The sequence below is a fragment of the Petaurus breviceps genome, unplaced genomic scaffold, assembly GCF_028583685.1.
Source record: "Petaurus breviceps papuanus isolate PSGF00001 unplaced genomic scaffold, PetGlider_PUasm1.0 90895, whole genome shotgun sequence".
NCBI classification, from domain to species: Eukaryota; Metazoa; Chordata; class Mammalia; order Diprotodontia; family Petauridae; genus Petaurus; species Petaurus breviceps.
Window position 1 is genome coordinate 28596401 of NW_027187372.1, and position 23655 is coordinate 28620055.

At 44.9% G+C, this 23655-nt stretch overlaps 1 protein-coding gene across 2 annotated transcripts in view; it reads left to right on the forward strand.

Moving 5' to 3' along the window:
* The first annotated feature begins 897 nt into the window (after positions 1–897).
* Positions 898–23655, forward strand: part of ADORA1 (adenosine A1 receptor) — a 72356-nt gene continuing 49598 nt past the window's right edge. The window contains exons 1-2 of one of the 2 annotated variants that reach the window (XM_069074612.1): positions 898–999; positions 4426–4510. In XM_069074612.1, coding sequence (XP_068930713.1) covers positions 4503–4510 — 8 coding nt within the window. In that variant the 5' untranslated portion in view covers positions 898–999; positions 4426–4502. Of the gene's footprint in view, positions 1000–4425; positions 4511–19044; positions 19250–19608; positions 20007–23655 lie in introns of those variants that run through there. The other variant, XM_069074611.1, reaches the window with a different exon arrangement.

Sequence of the window (23655 nt, forward strand, 5' to 3'; positions counted from 1 at the left end):
GTGCTAACATGTTATATTCTAAGGTCCTTTCCAATTATGACCTAGACAGACACATAGCATTTTATACTAGAGGTCCCAGGTTCAAATCCTGGCTTTGCCATTTACCACCTATGTGATTTGGGGCAAGTCCTTTTAATTCTGTGAATTTCTTTCTTTCTTTTCTTTTTTTTTGAGGGTAATTGGGATTAAGTGACATGCCCAAGGTCACATGGCTAGTTAAGTGTTAAGTGACTGAGGCTGGATTTGAATTCAGGTCCTCCTGACTCCAGGGCAAGTGCTCTATTCACTGTGCCACCTAGCCACCCTAATTCTGTGAATTTCAGTTTCTTCAGCTGTAAGAAAGAGAGGGTTCAACAGATGATCCCTAAGTTTTCTCCTAGCTCCAGATCTGTGATCTTTCTCTTTGCTGATCTCCCTTTCTTCTCTTTTTTTCTTTTCTTTCCTACTCTTCTCTTCTTCCACAATTTTCCTTTCCCTCTCTTTCTGCACATTTTCTTTCCCTTAATATTCCTTATTGCTTTTACCTATCCTGTAGGGTAGCTGAGGTGAAGGTCTGTAAAGGCTAGCTTTAGTTCTTGAGGTTCTGCCCAGATTAAACTCTAAACTCTCTGCAGGGCTCTGAGGGCAGGTGAAGGTGGCTATGGTGGTGGTGGTGGGGCCCAGAGCAGTTTCCTCTCTTGCACCTGGCGCTAGATAAAGGAGAGCAGATGGACCAAGCCCAACCCTGATGCCTAGAGAAAGAGCTCAGACTGAGGGGAACAGGTGGAGACTTGGTACTGGGGTGTGAATGTGTTCAATTCATGAGTCTGTGGGCAGAGCGCCCAGCTTGGGGGGCAGCAACAGCTGGGTGGTATGGGGGGGAAGGCACAGGAATAATGGGGAGTGGTCTAGCCATGAGGGAAAGAGAGCAGAAGACAGACAGATAAGGAAGGAAAAGGACTATGGTTCCTTGGGGTTCTCAGCACCCACAGTCCTTGCCATGGCAGGAACAACTCAAAGGTAAATAGCCTGATCTATATGGACCATGGTAGCAGCATGAATAAATTGGCACAATAAGAGAGGGTGAGCCCAGGGTACCCTTTTTATGCCCCTTCTCTGCTTCATCCACCTGTCCTCTGCCTCTCCCTAAACCCAAGGTATTCGGACCATCTCAACAGCTGTGCCAGTCCCTTGGCAGGGGTGGGGTCAGAGAGCAGCTGCCATCTCCCTCCCTAGCTCCCTCTGTAGTGGAGGGGCAGGGACACAAGCAGACAGAGGCCACAGGGAAACCTGAAAACATATGAATGGACTGCCAGTAGCCTGGCTTGTATATTAAAACATTCTCTATGTAATGTAGTTGTGGTAGAAACAGGTAAGGTGGGCTTTGAATAGCAATATCCTTAAGGTAGGGAAGCCAATATAAAAATAATCATCATAGCCCCTTGCTAGGTTAAGTGTGGTCTCCTGGTTAGAGGCAGATGAATGATTGAAATGACCTCAATAAGTCTGTGGACTATGAGAAATATTTCATTGAAATTTCAAAGAAATAACTTGGGACAGTTTTGACCTTTAATCTTACTCTTGGTTCCAATCCTATGCTCCGGGTAGAGACTTTTAAGGAACTTCTCTTCCCTTCCATGTCCCCTCCCTCATCCCTATGTAACCAGTTTCAGCCCTTCTTCTTCACCTACTGGAGAAAACCAGCCATCCGATGGTAACTGCATTGGAATGGACTCTTCTGTTCTCTTTCTCCCATCAAGCCACCAGGGGGACCCCAAACCCTAGGAACCCAGGTGTCTGACCAGAGCAGTCCACTGATGCTTAGGAAGCTCAATGCTTTCCAAAACCTAGAGGGCACCCTCTTCTCAGATCTGGGGCAGATGTGCATAGTTTGCAGCTTTTCAGGAACAAGGAACTGGGGGATTAGGGGGAGGCTGGGATAGCGATGCTCTTTTGATCTCTGTGGTACATGCATTGTGTAATGGAGATGCTGGAGCTGGAGGGAGAAAACTGAGGAGTCCATTACCTGCCAGCCTCTCCTTTCCTACTTGGATTGCAGGGAAAGTAAGAAACCTTTTGAATCACCACCCGTCTCCCACACCAAGCTCTGGCAGACCACCTAGATGGAAGGAGGGAGTGATGGTCAGCCAGCCAATAAGTGTTTATTAGACACCTGCTAGGTCCTGGGCACTGGGCTAAATTTTAAGGGTACAAAGAAAGGCAAAGAAAAGATAGTCCCTACCCTCGAGGAGCTTACAGTCTAATGGGGGGACACAACATATGAACAACTAGGTACAGTTGGACATTGTTTGTATTACAGTATAGAATATTTTGGATAATAAGATAATACTGGGGCCAATAGCAGGTTAAATTGGTAATAGTCAACAAAAGGAAGGAACTAGAATCAGGGGTAATCGAGAAAGATTTCCTCTAGAAGATGGGATCTTAGCTGGGATGAAGAAAGCTAGGAGGCAGAGATGAGGCGGGAAGAGTATTCCAGGCAAGTGGGACAAACAATGAAAACGTTCGATGTTGGGAGATGTTCAAGGAACCGAAATGAGTGTGTGTGTTAAAGCATAAGAAGGCTGGAAAGGTGCAGAGCAGGGGGAGAAGTTAATGAAGAGCTTTGAATACCAAACAGAGATCCTATTGTTGATCTGTGAAAGGAAGCCACTGGAGTTTATTGAGTAGGGGAGTGACATGGTTATACTTAAGATTTAGGAAAATCACATGGACATCAGAATGGAGGATGGACTGGGGTGGGGAGAGACTAGAGGCAGGCAGATCCATCAGCAGGCTATTGAAATGGTCCAGGCATAAGGTGATAAGGACTAGGGCCAGAGTGGTGGTAGTGTCAGAAGAGAAAAGGAAGCATATTTCAGGGGTGTTATGAAGGTAAAATGTATAGCAGAGTACTCAATTGGCCCTCTCCTTCAACCTGAAGATCTAGGTTAAGGAAGGGAGACCCTCACACAACAGGTGGTCCCTACTGTAGCCATAAGAGGGTCTGAGGGAATAGGGGGTGGGTATGCTGTGTGGGACATTTTCCCCTGTTCACCTGCTACTGTGGATGCCTGGGTTGAGCAATCAGGTTGTAAGTAGGAGTAGGTTGGTAAATATTTAAAAATTGGTTGTCTGAAAAAAAGTATAATGTATAACCTGTATCAAATTATTTGCCTTCTCAGTGATGGGAAGGAGGGAGGAAGGGAGAAAATTTGGAACACTGAAGTTTTAGAAGTGAATGTTAAAAATAGTTTCTGTATGTAATTGGAAAAAAAGAACACTTAAAATGAAAAAATGTATTAAAAACACTTTGAAGTTTAATCTATCATTAACATTTTCTCTGTTACTTAAGTCTAGACAGTCAAGGAAGGAAACAATAAAGCCCTGATTTGCTGTTTTCTGAGGTATAAATGCTCAGATTGAAAATTTAACAATCTCTCCCTAGGCTATCTGGTTTGAGTTGGCTCCAGCATACCCTTGGCTGTAACTGCCTTGGGGGAGGCAAATTCCTGATGTAGAAAGGGAGGAAGATGGGAACTTGCATAGTGGAGGGAAGGTGTAGAATGGGGCACTGTGGGAGGATAGGGGTAGGTGAGGCTATGTTGTAGATGAACCCTAAGAATGGCCAATCCGAGAGAGGCTAGGATGTGATCCATCTTCCCACCCTCTGGCTGGTTGATGACCCAGCATGGGATGGACTCCTGACTCCTACTTTGTAAACTTCTGGGGATAGACAGTAGTTGTTGTCTGTCCTTAATTTTTTGAAGAGGACCAATGACATCACGAGGCTGGGGTCAGGGAACGGTGTGATTGGCTGTGTCTGATCACTCCAATATGAGTTTGGAAGACTCTATCACAGGTTGGGCACAGTCTGTTAGAACATTTGGGATGGAGGTGTCATTGGATTTGTGTAGCTCAGGTTTCCTTCATGCTACTGTGATTCTGCTTTGCTCATAGAACACCGCACCCTCTTTGATGTGGACACACTGTGCAGGGTGGTCCTGTGCCAGTGTCTCCCATGTCATACAATCACTACTAAAGTTCTTCAGAGAGACCTTGAGAGTGTGCTTGTGCCACTTCTTCTGATCACTGTGTGAGCTCTTGCCTTCTTTGAGTTCTCCATGAAATAGTCTTTCAGGTAACTGTGCATTTGGTATTTGGGCTATGTGGCCAGCCCATTGGAGTTTCTCTCTCTGAAGTAGAGTTTGAATACTTGGCAGTTCAGTTTGAGAGAAGACCTCAGTGTCCAGTACCTTATCTTGCCAGATAATCTTCAAAATTCTCCTAAGGCAATTCAAATGGAAACAACTCAGTTTCCCGGCATGCTGTTGGTATATTGTCCAGGTTTCACAAACACACAGCAATGAGGTCAGCACAGTGGTTCTGTAGACCTTCAGTTTGGTAGATAGCCTAATATCTCTTCTCTCCCAAACTTTCTTTCAGAGCCTCCCAAATGCTGACCTAGCTCTGGTAATGAGTGCATCAACCTCATCGTCTATGTGGACATCTCTGGAAATTATATGCCAAGGTAAGTGAACTTATCCAGAGCATTCATAATTTATCCATTTACTGTGACCAATGCTTCTACTTATGGTTGGTGCAGTGCTAGCTGATGAAGGACCTCTATTTTCTTGGTGTTGATTGTCAGGCCAAAATTAGCACAAGTGACAGAGAATTGATCCACATTCTGTTTACTCAGCCCCAGAGGCTGCATTGAATGCACAGTTATCTGTAAACAAAAACTTGTGTACCAGCCCTCCTTCCACTTTGGTCTTGGCTTATAGCTTTTTCAAGTTAAATAGTTTAACCATCAGTGCAATAGCTGACTTTGATGCTGTTTTCATCCTTGTTGAAGGCATCTTATAACATCTTGGAAGACATCATTTAAAAAAGTATGGGAGCAATCCTATAGCCCTACCTCACTCCATTGGTGACTGAAAAACTAACTAAGGAAAAAGCACGAAAACATGGTCCTTCATCCAGAACCTGTGCAATTGTGCCATCATGAAACTGGCAGGTGGTACCTGCTGTAGCCATAAGATGGTCTGAGGAAATAGGGGAACAATAGGGAGAAGTCACAAAGGGGTCAGTTCAGGCTTGATGTCAATAAAAATTTCTTAACAGCTTGTTGTTTTTTAGTCCTTTCACCTGTGTCAGACTCTTTGGTATTTTCTTGGCAGAGATACAGGAGTGGTTTGCCATTTCCTTCTCCAGCTCATTTTGTAAATGAGGAAACTAAGGTAAACAGGGTAAAGTGACTTGACCAGGGTCATACAGCTAGTGTCTGAGGCTTGATTTGAACTCAGGTCTTCTTGACTCTAGGCCTAGCCCTCTATCTGCTGTGCCACCTAGGTGCCCAATCTTAACAAACAGAACTCTCCAAAAGTTGAATGGACTGCCACCAGAAGTGGGTACCCCCTCACTATGTGTTGTAGTGGGGATTCTTTTTTAAAATATGAATTAGACTTTGTCCCTGAGGTCCATCTTTTTTTTTTCTTTTTGGAGGGCAATTGGGGTTAAGTGACTTCCCCAAGGTCACACAGCTAGTTTTTGTGTTAAGTGTCTGAGGCCAGATTTGAACTTAGGTCCTCCTGACTCTAGGGCCGATGCTCTGTTCACTACACCACTTAGCCACCCCCCACCCAAGGTCCATCTAATGCAAAAATTCTGGGTTCTGTTTCTGTACAACTTTTATTGTTAGGAAAAAATTTTTTTTTAATCTCAATCCCCTAACTCCCACTACATAGTTCCATCCAACAACTCCTAATTCTATCTTTGTTATTGATACGGTGAATTATGTTTATAGTTTTCTTAATATTGAACAAGCCCTACATTCTGAGTATAAATTCAGCCTGGTTATAGCATAAATTCTTGCCTTTGGGACTAAGCGGAAAAAGTCTAGTTTTCCACATAACTATCTTTCAAATACTTGTAGATATGTCTTCTTGAATCTTGCCCAAGATCACACAGCTAGTAAGGGACCAAGCTAAGACTCAAACCCAAGGTCTTTTGACTCCAAGTTCTGGGTTCTTTCTGCTATAACTTGATGCAGAATGGTAAACTGAAGGAGATAAGAATGGAACAAAACCATATGGTATTTGGAGCTCACAACACAGTAGGTCCCATGAGGGCAAGGATCTTGTTTTCAAAGCTTTATATCTACCTCAGCACCTAATACAGTGCTCTCTGGACAAGGTAGGTTCTTAATGACTATTTGTTGAATAAAATTGTGGTTAAGATTAGGGATGATTTTATTTTGCTTTTCTCCTCCATCTTGTTGTAAACTGGGCTTGAAGCCAGGATTTGGTGCTGGGGGATAGGGTCTGACTAGGGTTGAAGCTAGGGCAAAGATTCTATTTCTCAGGAAATGGAGCAGGGCAGGGCATGGTAAGTATTTCAGATTCTTCCATGGGGTGTAGTTAGGAGTGAATATTTCCAATCTTAGACTCTGGGATCTAGAAGGGAAGGATTGGTGGTCAGAAGAATCACTATGAGACTATGACTATAACACATTCTTAAAAAGTTTGCTGTGGATTCCTGGGCATGAAGGGGAGGTTTGGGAATGTTCTTTAGGCAAAGGGGATTTGACTGATCACTAATATTTAATCCAAGAAAAAAGTCACATTTCCAGAAGGTCTTCCCTAATTCTATCACTCTACCATGTGATGTTCACAAACTCTTAAATTTTTAGTGCTGTTTTTCATGTTGTTTCTTTTGCTATAATATTTTCAATTTCTCTCTCCTCTATGCCCCCGCAGCATCAGGTTGCAACCCTTCTGATGAACATAGGCTCCAAATCTTGTCTTTCTCTTCTTGCCTCTCCAGAGCAGTATCTAGGGTGGGGTAACTGGGTTTTTTCCCAAGGTCCCAAAATTATTGTTTAGTCCTTATTAACTAAGGAATAAGCACAATTTCCCCTTATATCCCCATAGCAAACCTTCTGAGAATGGTGATATGTTTACATTCTCATGGTTGCTGGTTGTTGTCCTTCATATTCGAAGAAGACCAAAATGACATCACCATGTTGGGGTCAGTGTACAGTGTGTCTGACTGTGGCTGATCAGAAGAGTTCAGAAGGCTTGACCACAGGTTGGGCACGAATAGTTTGTAAGAATATGTTTTCGTACTGATTATTTTGGCCACTAGCTCCTCCCTTCTTTTTTTTTTTAAAGCTTAATCTCTTTGGGTCTGTTTCCCTTTCTGTCCAATAAAGAAGATTCTCTCTGCACTCTAGGATTACTTTGAGGTTATATGAGATCTATTAAGAAACCTCTGAGAAAGAAATGCTAGTCTGTCTAGGACCTGATCTTCACAAAGACCCCCAACAAAAGGAAGAAAAGGACTCCCAGCATGTATGTGTTCCCTTTAGGCCTAGTCTAGTTTTTCTGTGGGGCTTTTTATAAAGTCTTGAATCTGCCTTTCCTCTCTGAGTCCAGTCTATTCTTGACTCCCAATGCAGATTTGTCTGCTGTCCTGGGAACTACTAGAAAACTGTTGAAAAAGTCCAAATTGTCCAACCGAGGGGTGGAGGTGGGGAAGCTAGGTTTGAATCAAGGCTAAACTGTTTGCACTCCTAAGTGATTCCTTTTCAGCAGTTCTGATGGAATTTTCTCCCCTGGCTCAACATTTCATCCCCATCTCCTGGCTTCTGAACTACCCCTGGTGTTACACAAAGCACCTCAAATCTCTTGATCAATTAGCATAGACTTCCTCTTAAATCCACTTAAGTCCATCCAGTGACTTTTAAGGACTTTTTGCACTTAGTCTAGAGTCTAATTGATTGAGTCCTATTCTCACTTGGTAAAGATATCAGGATGAAGCCTCTTCTAACTTAGTTTAATTGGGGTGGAGTAGTTAAGTGATTAATGCAACTTAGTGATCCCCACTCTTATACTCACCATCTAACTTTATACTTAGTAAGCATTTAATACTTGTTAAATTGAATCCAAGAGATAAGGACAGGGGCAGAATAAATATTTAAAAATAACAGTTTTATTCAAAAGAGTGTCAGAACCCTAAAGTTCAGAAAGTACCTAGCAGACAGGGAATGCTAAATTTACCACAAAAGGACTTTTAAAAAAAGCTATGTTGGTATTAAGAGGAAGTTCAAAGAAGGAGTCAAGCCAACTGTTCCAAATAGATGAGACAATGATAATGAAATACAGAGAAGAAGCAAGACTTAAATTTAAGACTAAATAAATTTAAGACTTAAATTTTATTTTACTTCTGTTTCCTCTCCCAAGGAGAATGATTTTCATATTGGGAAAGATAGAACAAAAATGTTTTAAAAGGGCTTGAAACTCAAGTTAAATTAAGAAATGGTTAAGTCATGACCTCATTGTGCTCAATGAGTTCAAGTAGTTGGGCATAAACTAGGTTCCAGGAAAATGAAATAACTATCAGAAGTAATTAATGAGTCACTATCATTGACCTATGAAAAACTGTGAACAGCTAGAGATAGGCAAATGTCCCAATTTTCAAGAGAAGGAAGTAACTAGAGCTGGTGAGCTAGACTTCAATTTCTGGCAAAATTCTCGAAATAATTATTTAAGATTGCCAAGTATCATGGTCTCAACAAAATCAGGTTTTGTGCAATGAAGAAAAGCTGCTTTTTTCTAAGCAAAGAGGTAGGGGACTATGGGTAGAGAATTTTTTTTTAATTAAAAAATTTCAATTTTTTTTTCGTTTTCACCATTCACCTTTATAAGATTTTGAGTTCCAAATTTTTCCCCCTTCCTCCCCAAGATGGCATGCAATCTGATATAGGCTATGAATGTACAATCATATTAAACATTTTCACATTAGTCATGTTGTGAAAGAAGAATCAAAACAAAAGGGGAAAAAAACATGAGAAAGAAAATTAAAACAAACAAAAAAGAAAATGGTATGCTTCGATGTGCATTCAGACTCCATAGTTCTTTCTCTGGATGTGGACAACATTTTCCATCATGAATCTTTTGGAAATGTCTTAGATTATTGTATTGTTGAAAAGAGCTGTCTCCCAAAGTTGGTCATCACACAATGTTGCAATTACTGTGTTCAATGTTCTCCTGGTTCTGCTCACTTCCCTCAGCATTAGTTCATTAAGTTTTTCCAGGTTTTCCTGAAACTCACCTGCTCATCATTTCTTATAGAACAATAGTATTCCATTACATTCATATACCACGACTTGTTCAACCATTCCTCAATTGATGGGCATCCCCTCAATTTCCAATTCTTTGCCACCACAAAAAGAGTTGCTATAAATATTTTTGTATATGTGGGTCCTTTTCCCATTTTTATGATCTCTTTGGGATATAGACCTAGTAGTGGTATTGGATCAAAGGGTATGTACAGTTTTATAGCCTTTTGGGAATAGTTTCAAATTGCCCTCCACAATGGTTGGATCAGTTCACAACTGCACCAATAATGCATTAGTGTTCCAATTTTTCCACATCTTCTCCAACATTCATAATTTTCCTTTTCTTATCATATTAGCCAATTGGATAGGTGTGAGGTTGTTTTAATTTGCATTTCTCTAATCAAAAATGTCTTAGAACATTTTTTTCATATGGCTATAGATAGCTTATGGGTATAGAATGTTACACTATCAGACATGATCACTGTGTTGTTTGGTTTTATTTAACTATTTTCATTCATTACAGAGTCCCCTTTTTACATTGATTGGGGAAGGTGGAAGCCGGAGCCGCCTGGAGGTCATGCTTCTACTCCGCCATCTTGATTCCACCCCCCTATTTTCATTCATTACAAAGGAGGGTTCTAGAGAATGTATATTGGGAAATAACATTGATATTAAAAAAGGGATAAATAAAGTATTAAAGGAAAAAAATGAATAGGTTATGTCATAATAACCTAATTTCACTTTCAGATAGCGCAAAGGAATGCCATAGACATAGTATACTTAAATTCTAGTCAGTCATTTGATAATCTCTCAAAGCACCCTTATGAAAATATGGAGAAATATGGGCTACATAAGACTAGGGAGATTCAGAACTGGCTGGATGATTGGTTCTAAAGAATGTTCCTTGGTGCATTAATAACAGCCTAATGGGTAGTGGAATACCTCCATCCTTTGCCCTATGCTATTCAAAATTTGAATCAATGACTTGGATGAAGTCATAAGCAACATGGTTATCAAATTGGTAGATGACATGAAACCTTAAGGAATAGCCAGACCAAAAGATATGAGCATGTTAATAGGATGGGCCAAATATAATAGCATTTAATTGAACAGAATTAAATTTGGTAACCTCTAGCTCTTCACTGTGCACTCACTCCTCCATTTCTCTCATCCTGACTTCCAACCTTACCACTCGTGGTATGGGATGGATGTGAAGGGAGTGCTGCCATTCCTGTGCTTCCTGAACTTACCTACCTGGTGGCGGCAGTTGGTGTCAGTGATGGTGAGGAAGGTTGGCCCTCTATTCACTGATGACTTTGGGGCCTGGGATGGAAGCAGGTCTAGGAGTCAGAGGATCACTGCTATCCCTAGGATTCTTAGGTTCAGAGTCCTGGCCTGTCTCCATATGGATCTTGGGTGAGGTGGTGGTAGAGCTGGTGTTGGTGATTTGTCTTGTCTAGCACAAGCAACCTCCAGTCTTGATATGTCAGGTACTGTGCTGTACATTAAAAATGGGAGAAGGGAAATGTTAGAAAGATGCTACATTGGGAGGCTGCTGCAGTGGCAGTGGTGAGAAGGACAAGGGACTGAATTGTATGGCTTTAAGAAGAGGGGAAGGGGTTATGAGAGTGGATGAAGAAGTAAAGGTGACTGAGATTTTGAACTTGGGTGACTCTAAGGATTACAGGGCCCTCAATAAAAACAGGAAGTCTGGAGAAGGCAAAAATTTAGGAGAAAAGATAATGTATGTGTGCTTCAAAAATCTAATCTGTTTGATAAGTTCCTTGTATTTCCATGTCAGTCTTGTAAGACAAGGGGCTCTTTACTTGGGGTCCATGGACTTATTTTAAAAAATATTTTGATAACTGAATTTCAATATTGGTTTCCTTTGTAGTTTTATGTATTTTATACATTTAAGACCATTATTCTGCTGAGGTCCTTAGACCTCAACAGATAGCCCACTGGTCCATGACACAAAAAAGGGTAAGAACCCCTGCCTCAGGCAATCTTCCTCCTTCCACACTGGATATTCTTTTTTAAAATTAAAAATTTTGGGGGGGATATTTTATTCTTTATGAGTATCCCATGTCCCTTGGACCTACTTCCTCTGAAGAACTTTAGGCCATGAGAGTTTAGATACCCTTTTTCTGAACTCTGGAATCCTTAAATCTTCAGTGGTACCCCTTTGAGCTACTGTGCTTTCCCTCTCCCTGTCCTCACTGCCAACCTTCTAGAAAGAATTGTTTGGTCCTGGGCTGGTGGGCAGAGATCATGTGTTATTCATATGTGTGTATCTCCCTCCCCCAATTACTAGAATATCAATGTTTGCCGAATGAATGAATGGGTAAATGAAGTTTGCTCACGACTTGTTTCCTTCAGGAAGCTTTCTCAGACTAATGCAATTCAACGTTCTAATTATCCTCTAGCATTGATATATAGCAACAATTAGTAAGCTGAGAGGCAAGTTTATCACAGTGGATAGTGAGCCTGGCCTAGAAGTCCAGAATATCTGAGTTCAAGTCCTGATATATGCTGGCTATGATGGTGATCCTGGATAAGTCACTTAACTTTTAAGTGCTCCCGGCAACACTTTAAGATTACTGAATAAGGTGTAGTGAAGGTTTGGATATACATTAAAAGCAGACTTTCTTATTGAGAGCTTCCTATATGCATGAAATCTCAAGAGGAGTTTAAAAACACACATAGACAAAAGTGTATGTATAGAATCACGTGGAAATCTTACATAGAATGTCAGAGCTGGAAAGGGGATGAGTGTGGATCCAAACCTTCCGACTTAGAGAAGAAGAAATGGAGAAAAATGAGATGTGCGACATGCATGTGTGGTTGTCTTAGCTTTCCTTCTTCCTGAAGCCAATACAGAGTGGCCTGCTTGAGTGACTGAAGGGAGGAGGTCCAGGATGTCCCCCCCTCCCCAGCTCAGCCCAGCCCCCTTTCAGTGCCCCATCCCAGGGTAGCAGGGGAGCAGCTACTATCGGAATCATAATTCGTTTGTCCCCTCCTCCTGCCCTCCCCCACTCCCAACCAAATAGTTAACAAATAATCCATCAAATAGTGACAATGGCCACATCAAGGGCTCTGGTGAGCCACGAAGAACTTCCTGGCCATCGTAAGGGTGAGCACAGTAGACCAAGGAGCAGAGAAGGCAGGAGCTGTAAGACCTTGGTAAGCTTTAGTCTCTCCTAGAAGGAGAAAAGACAAAATACATTCTGATCTGCCTCTCATTGTCCCATAATCCTCCTTTCTCTGGGGTCTCTCTGTCCGGTCTCATTGCTGGGAAGATGGTGATAGAGTAGAAAGAACGTGGGATATAGATAAAATGGACCTGAAGGGATTCCTGCTTCTGTTACTTACTGTCAGTTTGGTTTTTGGCAAGTCACTTAACTCTTCTGGGCCTCTGACAGAAGATGAGGAAACTGGATGAGATAAAAAAGAGTCAAAGGATCTGGGTTCAAATCTTACTTCTGATTCGTATTACATGTATGACTTTGGGTCAGTCATTTAACTTCCTTAGGTCTCTACTTCCCTCAGCTGCAGAATGAAGAGATTAGACTAGATGGCTTCTAAGGTACCTTTAGATGCAGCTAGGTGGTGCAGTGACTCCTCTTCCTGAGTTCAAAGCTGGCCTCAGACACTTACTAGCTGTGTAACTCTGGGCAAGTCACTTTACCCTGTTTGCCTCAGTTCCTTCATCTGTAAAATGAGCCAGGGAAGGAAATAGTAAATCACTCCAGTATCTCTGCCTAGAAAACCCCAAATGGGGTCACAAGGAATAGGATATGAATGAACAACAAGGTAACATTTAACTCTAGATTTATGATCCCATTATCTGGTGATCTCCAAGGTTAACTCTTTTTTATTTTGTTTTTTTTTTTTAAGTTTTATTGATGCCTTTATTTTTACATCACAGTCATTTCCGAAAATATTTCCCTCCCCCCTTGAAATTCCTGTAGCAAAGAAAAACTGTTAAGCCAGAGTACAAGGTTAACTCTTTCCACTGTGAGCCTTTTCCTATGGGAGGGAAAGGGAATGAATGATGGGCTGGGCTGACAGAAAGATCTAAGTTCTAAAGGCTTCATTAACTTGAGGATCACAGGCAAAATTTTCAAAGAGACAAAGGAGAAACCGATGCAGCCAAAGGTAGATGGCCTGGGAAGATGGTTTCCTAGGCCATTTCACCTGATTGTCAAAAGTGTCCTCTGAATTTGTGAGTCCAGTCAGCTCCTCTCACCTCCATGCCTGCTCATTCATTTAAAAAATTTTTATTAAGGGTTTTTTTGTTTGCTATATATAGAGCATTGTACTGGCTACTGTGAGTGACAGAAAATTTAGGTAAGGCATTAATCCATGGAGCTTTCAGTATGGTAAGAGGAGAAGTCACAGATGCAGATAGAAGATTGTGCATCTATAGAGTGCTAAAAATGGTCCAAGGCCCCAAATAAGCCCCAGTCGTTCCAAGAGACAGATGAGAAACCTAAATACCCTCACAGGCACTCTCTCTGCAGAGCTGCTGCTGCCTTCAAAGGACGTCAATAGCTTTGCTGCCTCCATCTGTCCTCCTTTCTCTGAATGGGGCTGAGATGCCTGAATAATCTTCAGACTATCACCAGGCTGGAGTGAGGGGAGAAAAGTCATTTATTCCCCTGCCCTGTAACTGAAGAAGTTCAGTCCCATTTTGAGAACCTACTGGGTTCAGAAGAATCCAGGAGGATCCAGAGGATCTCTTTCTCAGTGCCCCCTGGTTTTAGACACAACAGACATTCTAAACAGGGCACCTGGGTGGCACAGTGGATTGAGCACTGGGCCTGGAGGCAGGAAGATTCATCTTCCTGAGTTCAAATCCAGCCTTAGACACTTACTAGCTATGTGATCCTGGGCAAGTCACTTCACCCTCTTTGCCTCAGTTTCCTTATCTACAAAATGAGCTGGAGAAGGAAATGGCAAACCACTGAAGGTCTCTTTGCCAAGAAAACCCCAAGTGGTGACACAAAGAGTAGAACACAATGAACAACAACAACAGACATATTAAACGTGCCCAGCAGAGTCCAGATATTCTACTGAGTTCACAGTAGTCAGTTAATAAAGATTTACTAAGTGCCCATTATATGCCACTCTGTGCTAAGCACCAAGGATACAAGAAGAGGCAATAGACAGCACCTGTCTTTGGGGAGCTGACAGTCTAATGGAGGAGACGACAAAATAAGCTCATATGTTATATTCAGGATAAAAAAGAAGGCATTAGAATGAAGAGAAGTTGAGAAAGCCTTCCTGCAGAAGAAGGAATTTTAGTTGTGGCTTAAAGGAAGCTAGGAAAGGCAGTAGCCAGAGATGAAGAGAGAGAGAGTGTTCCAGGTATGGGGAACAGCCAGAGGAAATGCCCAGAGCGGAAGAGATGGAATGTCTTGTTTGTGGATCAACAATGAGGCCGGTGTCACTGAATCAAAGAGGATGTGTTGGGGAGTAAGGTGTGGGAAGACTGGAAAGGTAGGAGGGGGCTAAGTTAGGAAGAGCTTTGAATGCCAAACAGAGCATTTTGTGTTTTCTCCTGGAGGCCATAGGGAGCCACTGGAGTTTGGGGTGTGTGTGTGTGTGTGTGTGTGGGCAGGGGTGTAACATGGTCAGACCTCTGCTATAATAAAATCACTTTAGTGGCTGAATGGAGATTGGATTGGAATGAAGAGAGACAAGAGGCAGAAGACCCACTAGCAGCTATTGTCATAATCTAGGTGTGATGTGATGGGAGACTGTGCTACAGTGGGAACAGTGTCAGAGGAGAGGAGACATGTTGCAAAGGTGAATTCAACAGGCCTTGGCACCACCCTGGCTATGGAGGGGTGAGACATAGTGACTAGTCCAGGATGACTTCTCGGTTGCCAGGACTGGGAGGATGGTATTGCCCTCTATAGAGATTAGGAAAGGAGGAGGAGGAGGAGGAGGTTTAGAGGAGGAAAGATCATGAACTTGGTTTTGGATGTGAGTTTAAGATGTCTGCTGCACCTGAGGGAAGGCAGGAAAAAAATAAAACCCAGAATGGGACCTCTAGGAGAGAATAAGGAAAAGGAGACTAGGACCAAAACACCGAAAGCATTTCTCTTTATTATGAAATTAAACAAGAGAGGAAAAGGGAGAGAAAAGGAGAAAAAAAAGAGGTGGAGGGGACTGAAGAATGAAGAGAGGAGGAGGTGAGGAAGAGGAGGATGAGGAGAGCAGAGTGTACAGAGATGCTTAGCAGAGAGGGGGCTGCATGGGGGGGGAACCCTGATGAGGACGGAAGACTCAGCCCTAGGAAGAGGGTGGGAAGGAAGTTGAGTTCAGATGGGACTGTCTCCTGTGGGCCTGGGAGACCTGGGAAGTTGTTACACCTGGGGCAAGTTCTTAGAACCTACTGCTTTGTATATACTTTGTGCATTCTTTGTATATCCTGTGTATACACAGATGGCTTTTGAGCTTCTTTCCAGTTATGTCCATGACCCTTTTAAAACAAGGACGGTTTTTTTTTTTGTTTTTGTTGTTGGATGGTGTCTGACACTTAGTGATTGCTTAATAAATATTTGCTGAATTCAATCAGTGCTTTGACTAAGCCCCCTTCCATACCCCCTATCTGCTCCCCAACTGTGCTCTTCCCTTCTGCCGTTTGAAACTCCGATCTTAGCGTGTCTTGTTGCCTGGGAAGCGTCTCCGTTCCAGAGGAGTGCAGACAGACTTCACATGGACTGCTCACCTAATGGCATCTGTCCAATTCTCTTTCTCAGCAGGGTCTGCCCATTCTGACATGGGGTGGCTGGTGATGGTGGTGAAAGGGGCAGGCAGGAGGTTCACCCAATTTTAATCTAAAGTAGATAACTTGAGAATCACATGCATGTATCATGCAAATTGAAATGGGTGGTTTTCTAGGCAGTAGGTTTGGATGGAGAGAAGGGAAGTTGCCTACCTGAAAAAACTACAACTCATTGTTTCTGTGAAAGCTCTGTCTGTTTGGGGAGGGCAGGGTAAATGTGATAGAGGAAAGATTCAAGAATTTCTTCCATGATTTTGGGTCATAAAGGTCATTTGAGCAATCTAGTGCCTCAGTGGGCCAGAATAGGGAAGGACATTGCTAAACCATCCCTTCCTCCCAGTTCAGTCTGGACATTTCATTGTTATTTTACAAAAAAACCAAAACAACAACAAAAAAAACCCCAACCCATAAAAGCACAGACTTGATGCCTTTGGGCATTGTTGTCCACCGCATTACTTGGGAGATAAAAAGAGGTCACAGGTTTATGTTATAAATTTATATCTGGAAGGGATTTTAGCAATCTTCTAATCCAACTCCTTCATTTTATAGATTAGGAAACTGAGGCCTCAGAGAAGTTTCTTTGAGGTACTGAAGGTCATAAAGGTAGGATATTGGTAACATTGGCATATGAACCCAAGATTTCTGACTCCATTTCCAACACTCTTCCCATTGCATCCAAGAGCCTAGAGTCTCAGGGGGATGGAGAATGCAGAGAAAGATGGAAAGGGTCCAAGGTGGGACAAGCCTTTTTGGAGGTGGGAGGTGAAATTCACAAGATGAATTTGAGATCTCTAGGTCACAATCCCCACTCTTCCTTGTCTGAATTGTCTAGGATTCTATGACTTTCTTACCACTGGGAATAGTGAGATCTCAAAATCTCAGAAATGTAGTGTTGGAGGAGCCCTCAGAGATCATTTAGTCCAAGTTAGATCTGAACAGAATTCCCCTTCACAACCATCTGTGACCAGTGAATATCCAGCTTCTACCTGAAGTCATCAAGTGATGGGGAGTCTGCTACCCTTCAAGGCAGCCCATTTCATTTTGGGATGGCTCTAACTCTTAGAAAGTTTTGCCTTATTTCAAACCCCAAACTGCCTCTTTACAACTTGCCCCAAATTTGTTCCTAATTCTGTCTCTTGGGGTCAACAGAAACAGTAATCTCTCTCTCTCTTAAAATACTTGGGGACAATGATCAAGTCTCCTAACTCTTGCCTGGGGTCATGGAGCCATTAACTGACCAAGCTAGCACTTGAAACTACACATTTCAGTGTTCTTATCATTAGAACAGCGATGTGGAAAGTTATTGGACAGAGATTAGAACTGAAGAAACCAGTGTTTGGAGCTTACTGTAAAAAGCTATGTGACAGGGACCTTGTCTTATCTAAACTTTGTATCTACCTCAGAACCTAGCACAGTGTTTTGGATGTGGTAAGTATTTAATAAGTATTTGTTGAGTTAAATTGGAGCTGTCATTCAGGTAGGGGATAAGGTTTATTATTTTTTTTCTGGCAAGTGGGCTTGAGACAAGAGTCAAGGATGAGGGGTAAGGGCTGAATGGGAAATGATCCTCCGAGTGAGTGGAGGGGGAAGAGGAAAGTCACTAAGTTATCTCCATTGCCTGCCCTTGGTAGGCATCATCCTCTGGTCATCTTCTGATCTTCCTCCTCCTTTCAGAGGAGGGCCCACACTGGTGGGTCATGGCACAGGTACAGCCTGTGCACATCCTGGGCAAGATTCCTGTGCCCTTTCTTGCATCCTCAGTCCTACCCAACCCTCAATTCCCAGAACAGGGATTTCTGTGGTGGGTGGAGGTGAAGGTAGGGTTGGGGTCCCCTGCATCCTGGCATTTAGCCTGAGGTTTGCACTGCCCCCAGGTCCAGTCTAAACTTGGCTCCTGATGACCTGAAGTGAAATCCCTTCAGGTGGGGACAGGCAACCTAAAAACAAAGGAGGAAGTGGGGTAGTCCAGTCCACTATTTGCCTGGGAGTGGAGTAGTCCAGCAATGAAAAAGAAGTGTGTCTTGTGTTTTGGGGTGTCAAGGGAAAGCACTATACTGAGTCTATGGAGGATACTTTCCAAGTGCCGAAGTACCCAGAGGAGACGCTGGCATTTGAAAGATATTAGTGTGATGCCGGGATGCCAGATGGCAGAGATGAACACGGGATGGATGCCTATGTGACTGATCCGAATCGGCAGACGATAAGGGGTGTGGGATGCTGGAATCCTGAAGGAGGGATGCTGAGATGGGGGCGGGGGAAGGATGGAGAAGGAACCCCGCAAGTCTGGTCTGGGCCGATCGAATCTTTGTGGGGGCGGGGAGAGCGGGGACTGGGGAGGAGGAATGGTGTTTCCCAAACTGAGCCTGAATGCCTGGATCCAGATACCAGACCCTTCAAATAGTCACTGTTTTTGCAGCTTTTCTCAGACATATTCATTTCCTTTGTTCAGAAAGCAGGAGGAGGGAGAGCGGGAAAGGATAGGGGAGGTGGAAAAGGCTGGGGGGGGGGGGGGGGGGGGAGGCGGAGGAAGAGGGAAGATAACCAGAGCCAGGAGGGAGGGACTCACCAGTTTGCAGGTTAGAACTGTCACATTGTCCCCTCCTTCTGGGCGGGTTCCAAGGTGTATCGGAGTTCTGTCAGAGACCCAAAACAAGGCACTAGCAGGTTGACCCTGTGCCTTACGGGGGTGCCACTCTCATGGGAGTTGGGAGGGACAGAGGATTCTGAGCTGGGGGGTACAGAGGCTGGGCAGCTCAGGTGCTTGGGTTTCTTGACCAGCTGGTGCCTGCTGGGTCACCTTGGGTAAGTCTGTGTCTTGGTTTTCGCTCAGGCTCATATGCCCTTGTCTTGGACTTGAGTGTGGGAGTTAGGGACCAGCCCACGCTGGAGCTATAGGAACCTGTCCCCTTAGCATGGCGCAGGCAGTGGGCAAGGGGTCCTGAGCGTCTGGAGGCTGGCAGACTAGGGACACCGTCTGGGACCCAAGCGCCAGAAGCACTCAGACTGAGGGTGGATACTGTGTACGTGATGGGGCAGGGTAGCTCAGCTCCCGGTTCCTCTGTTGGCCATGGGGTCCTCACCCGTGACTCCCACCCCGTTCCAGGTGCAAAAACAGGGGCACTATCTCTTTAAAGCTTCCAGGGCTGCTACCGCACCATGTGATTGCTTGAAAGGCTGAGCGCTGGCGCTGCAGCAGAGGAGTTCGGAGGAGGATGAGCTGCGGCTCGCAGCCGCCCCGTGCCCGCAGCCCAGCCCAGCTTCGGGCTCTCCCTGAACCCTGGCCGGGACCTGTGGTCCAGGCCCCCCGGGGACCCACCTCTGGAACCACCTGCTGGCCAGCTGGCAGGATGGTGAGCCCCTTGCCTGCTGGGCACTGGGGGGCAGTGGCTGTGGGTGCTGGGTGGGATCCTAGGGGTGTGTTGTGGAGGGGGCTGGGTGGGTCACACCTGATAAAGGGAGTGGAAGGGTGGAAGGGGAGTGAGCAGAGCTATTTTTAAGTTGCTGAATGAAGTCTGTGGGAATGATAAGGGACAGGGGCAGAGATTTGTCAAGGGGCTGCCCTCCCCTTTTTGGCTCTGGGTGTGGGGCACATGGTATGCCAAGGGGCTCCAAGTAGGGCATGCCTCCAGGGGGTGCCAGGATAGCTTCCTTGCCCAGGCTCTGTTTTTCCCTAGCAGGGGGCTTACCCCCTTGGCTCCCATGCCCGCAGGTGCCTGCTGTGTGCCCACCAGTGCCTGCTGGCTGATGTTCCTGCTCTGTGCCCGCCATGTCCCACTCCATATCGGCCTTCCAGGCCGCTTACATTGGCATCGAGGTGCTCATCGCCCTGGTGTCAGTGCCTGGGAACGTGCTGGTGATCTGGGCAGTGAAGGTGAACCAGGCTCTTCGTGATGCCACCTTCTGCTTCATTGTGTCTCTGGCTGTGGCCGACGTGGCTGTGGGTGCCCTGGTCATCCCTCTCGCCATCCTTATCAACATTGGTCCCCAGACCCATTTCTACACCTGCCTCATGGTGGCCTGTCCCGTCCTCATCCTCACCCAGAGCTCCATCCTGGCCTTGCTTGCTATTGCTGTTGACCGCTACCTCCGAGTCAAGATCCCGCTCAGGTCAGTAGGCAATGACCAAGGTAACCAACCCTCTTTCCTCCACCTCCGTGTCTGGGTAATCCTGGATGACAGTATGGGATGTACTGTGTTTCTGGGTGCTCCCACCTTTCCTTCCCAACAAATCTAAAGAAACAGAGGAACAAGTGGGATATTACCCTAAAAAATGTAGGTGTCTCCAGGCATATTTTGTCTGGGCATCATGCCTTCTGTCCTTCTGCTCCTCAATGTCAAGTGCTGTTGGGTTTATGGGTAGGAATTGGATAGGCAAGAAGGGAAGGCTCAGACTCAGCTGAGTCCACTAGAACAGGGAAATTGGTGGGCATGGGAGCATAGTCCCACCAGCTGGGTATGCCAGAGAGGGGAGCTTTGCCTGTTATCTCAACATGGTTTCAGAGGCCCAAGGCTAACTTCCATTTCTGTTCTGGAAGCTGGTCTGGGGGACTAGGGATATGTGATGGGGAAATGTCAGCTAATGCTTGAGCCCAGAGCCATGGGGGCTGTAGAGTTAGAATGAGACAGGGACAAGAAAGAGACCAGGGCTGTAGAGTCTTGGGTTTAATACCCCCTTTTATCCAAGCCCCTAGGGAGCCAGAGGAAGATGGGGAGGTAGGAGCAGGATTGCTGGCCCAGGGAAATGGATCTGCCTTTGGGGCTGCATTATGGTACCTAAGGGACCTGGTTCCCTCTGTCTACCGCCCATTCATATGCTGTTTGTTGTGGGCATTGGGGAGGGAACTGTTTATGTTCTGTCCTAATGTTCTTTGTTCTGTTGAAAAAACATTCTGAGTTGTATTCCATGGAACAGGGTAGAAAACAGGATTCCCGTTGGTGCCTGGATAGTGCTATTGCCCAGGCAGTGTCAATCTTCATTGCTGGTGCCCAAGTTCACGTCAGAGCTCAGTACCCAGGGATGCCAGGACATGATGTAGTTCCCTGGGCAGTGCCTGTGCCACCTAGTGCCAGGGAGCAACCTGGACAAGTGCCAGGTAGTGGCTGTGCCAGGATACCCACAAAGCGTGCTGGTCTCTTCTCTAAATGTGACAAGCTTCCCTTTCTCTCTGGTGAACTTGGCCATCTTTGGCACCTGCTGGCTCCCAGATAGGCAGGAGGACTGCTGTTAAGAGGACTGCTGTTTGGTAGTCTGCAGGTGGAGCCTGCTCTGGCAATCTGGGGTCCCCTCCCTTCTAGGCAGGAGAAGGCAGTGGAGAAGAGTTTGTTTCTCTTTTGCATTTGAACAGTTCCTTTAATTTCAGTCATTCAGCCAGTAATTATGTGACTCCAGGTGTAAGACACTGAACTAGATTCAGAGGTAACTAGGAGGTGATTCCTACCCTCAAGGAACTTCCTGTGGCCTGGCTTGACCAAATGCTTTCATGTATGTTACCTCATTCTGTCTTCACACTACCCAGTGAGGTAGAAAGGGCCTTATTTCTATGTCATAGATGAGAAAACCCAGCTTTGGAGGAGATGAAGCAACTTAGTCACACAGCCAGTCAGTGGCAGAGCTGGGAACAGAAGCCAGGGTGACTCCTCATCCTGATGCCTGATGCCTTCCTTGGGGGCCATCTGGTACCTCAATACCAGATAGCTTCCTAGTCTTTCCTCTGATGAGTTTCCTGCCACCAGGAGTTGTGCCCTTTGCTCCAAAAAGGAAAGGCTTTGAATTCCTTCTAAGATCTGACCTAGTGGGAACTTAAGCATGTATATAGTGTCTCTGTGATGAGGAATGACTAGTAGCAGGTCTTTGTATTGCTCACATGATTCTGATCTTAGTACATTACACACAGGATGGGCCCCATGGGCCCAGACCTTGATTATAGGGAAACACCCTCCAATGTAGCAACTCTTCCTTTCCAGAAATCCTGACTTTTGAGTGGATGCCAACTGGAAGCATGCGAAAGTCTTGTTGATATTACTAATATCATTAACAATTAGAACATACTGTTGTCTCTCCAAGGATGGGAGGGAAGGTCTGGTCTCACAGTGAATGAAGCTCACACCCTTATGACAGTTCCTTAGCACTCAGACTCCCTCCCCCACACAAGGATCTTCCTTCAAGGCACAGCTGTGCTGGATTGGAAGTCGAAGGTTTTGGGTTTGAGTTTTCGTCTCAGCTACTTAATGTGTGGCCTCGGACAAGCCTGTTTCCTCCTCTGTAAAATGAGAGTGTTGGACTAGAAGACTGAGTCCCTTCCCACCAACTCTCTGATCTGCTCCTATTCTCTCCTGCGGGACTTCCTTTTTCTCACCTACTGGTGAGCCAGCCAGATGTGATCTCCCCCACCACAAATTTTCCAAGAACACTTTGGATCTTTCCTTTTCCTTTATTGTCATTCATCATTATTCTCTATGTGGATCTCCCTTCTCTCTCCTTTCCTTCCTCCCTACCCCTTACATTCTCCCACCTCCACTCCTGAAATTTGTAAGCAATCTTTTCCTTTTTTGTCTTTGTGTATGTTCCCTGGCAGGGAGGGGTGGGGGGCATCTCCAGTACTCCAGATCTATGTCTTGCCACTGGACCCAGATGGCTCCAGAGAATAAAGTGAGGCTAGTGTCTTTTGCACAGCCCTCCCTCACTTAAATTCAATTCACTTGCAAGTCATGGCATCACCTTCCTGATGTCTTGATCCTCTTCAGAACTAAGGACAACAACAATGTGCCCAGTAGAAGCTTAATAAATGTTTGCTTGAATAGAATTGGGAATCTAGTCCATTGTCTTGGCAGGACTGCCCCCATTCTATTCCAGTCTTTTCCCATCTTCCTTCCTTCCTTCCTTGCTTCCTTCCTTCCTTCCTTCCTTCCTTCCTTCCTTCCTTGCTTCCTTCCTTCCCTCCTTCCTTCCTTCCCTCCTTTCTTCCCTCCTTCCTTCCTTCCTTTCTCTTTCTTCCTCCCCCTTTCCCTTCTTCCCTTCCTTCTTTCTTTCCTTCCTTCCTCCCTTCCTTCCTTCCTTCCTTCCTTCCTTCCTTCCTTCCTTCCTTCCTTCCTTCCTTCCTTCCTTCCCTCCTTCCCTCCCTCCTTCCCTCCTTCCTTCCTTCCTTTCTATTTCTTCCTCCCCCTTTCCCTTCCTCCCTTCCTTCTTTCTTTCTTTCCTTCCTTCCTCCCTTCCTTCTTTCCTTCCTTCCTTCCTTCCTTCCTTCCTTCCTTCCTTCCTTCCTTCCTTCCTACCTTCCTTTCTTCCTTCCTTCCTTCCTTCCTTCCTTCCTTCCTTCCTTCCTTCCTTCCTTCCTTCCTTCCTTCCTTTTCTCCCTTTCTCTCCATCTCTCTGTCTCTCCATTTCCAAAGACAGGAGAGAGAAAGATGAAATAATCCTCCTTGGGTATGCATGTCACTTGTGCTGGGCTTGCCCTTATGACAACTTCCTTGATGTCCATTGTCTACCCTTCCTTGTTGCCACAGACGATGCTTGTTCTTCTCTTTGTTCTGCCCTCAGTGACTGAAGAGGCCAGTAGCTCCTTCTCAGTTCAAAGACCAACCCTTTAGGAACTTGGGGGTGCTGAGAGAATCCCAGACTAACATGCTCAGTGTAAGAGCAGGGCTCTTCCCAAGTAAGATGCTTATTCTGCAAATTTAGCTATTCACAAGGATAAGCCAAAGAGGGCAGGGAGAGAGCCTTTCTAGGAAAAGAACAAGGAACAAAAATATGGCTTCC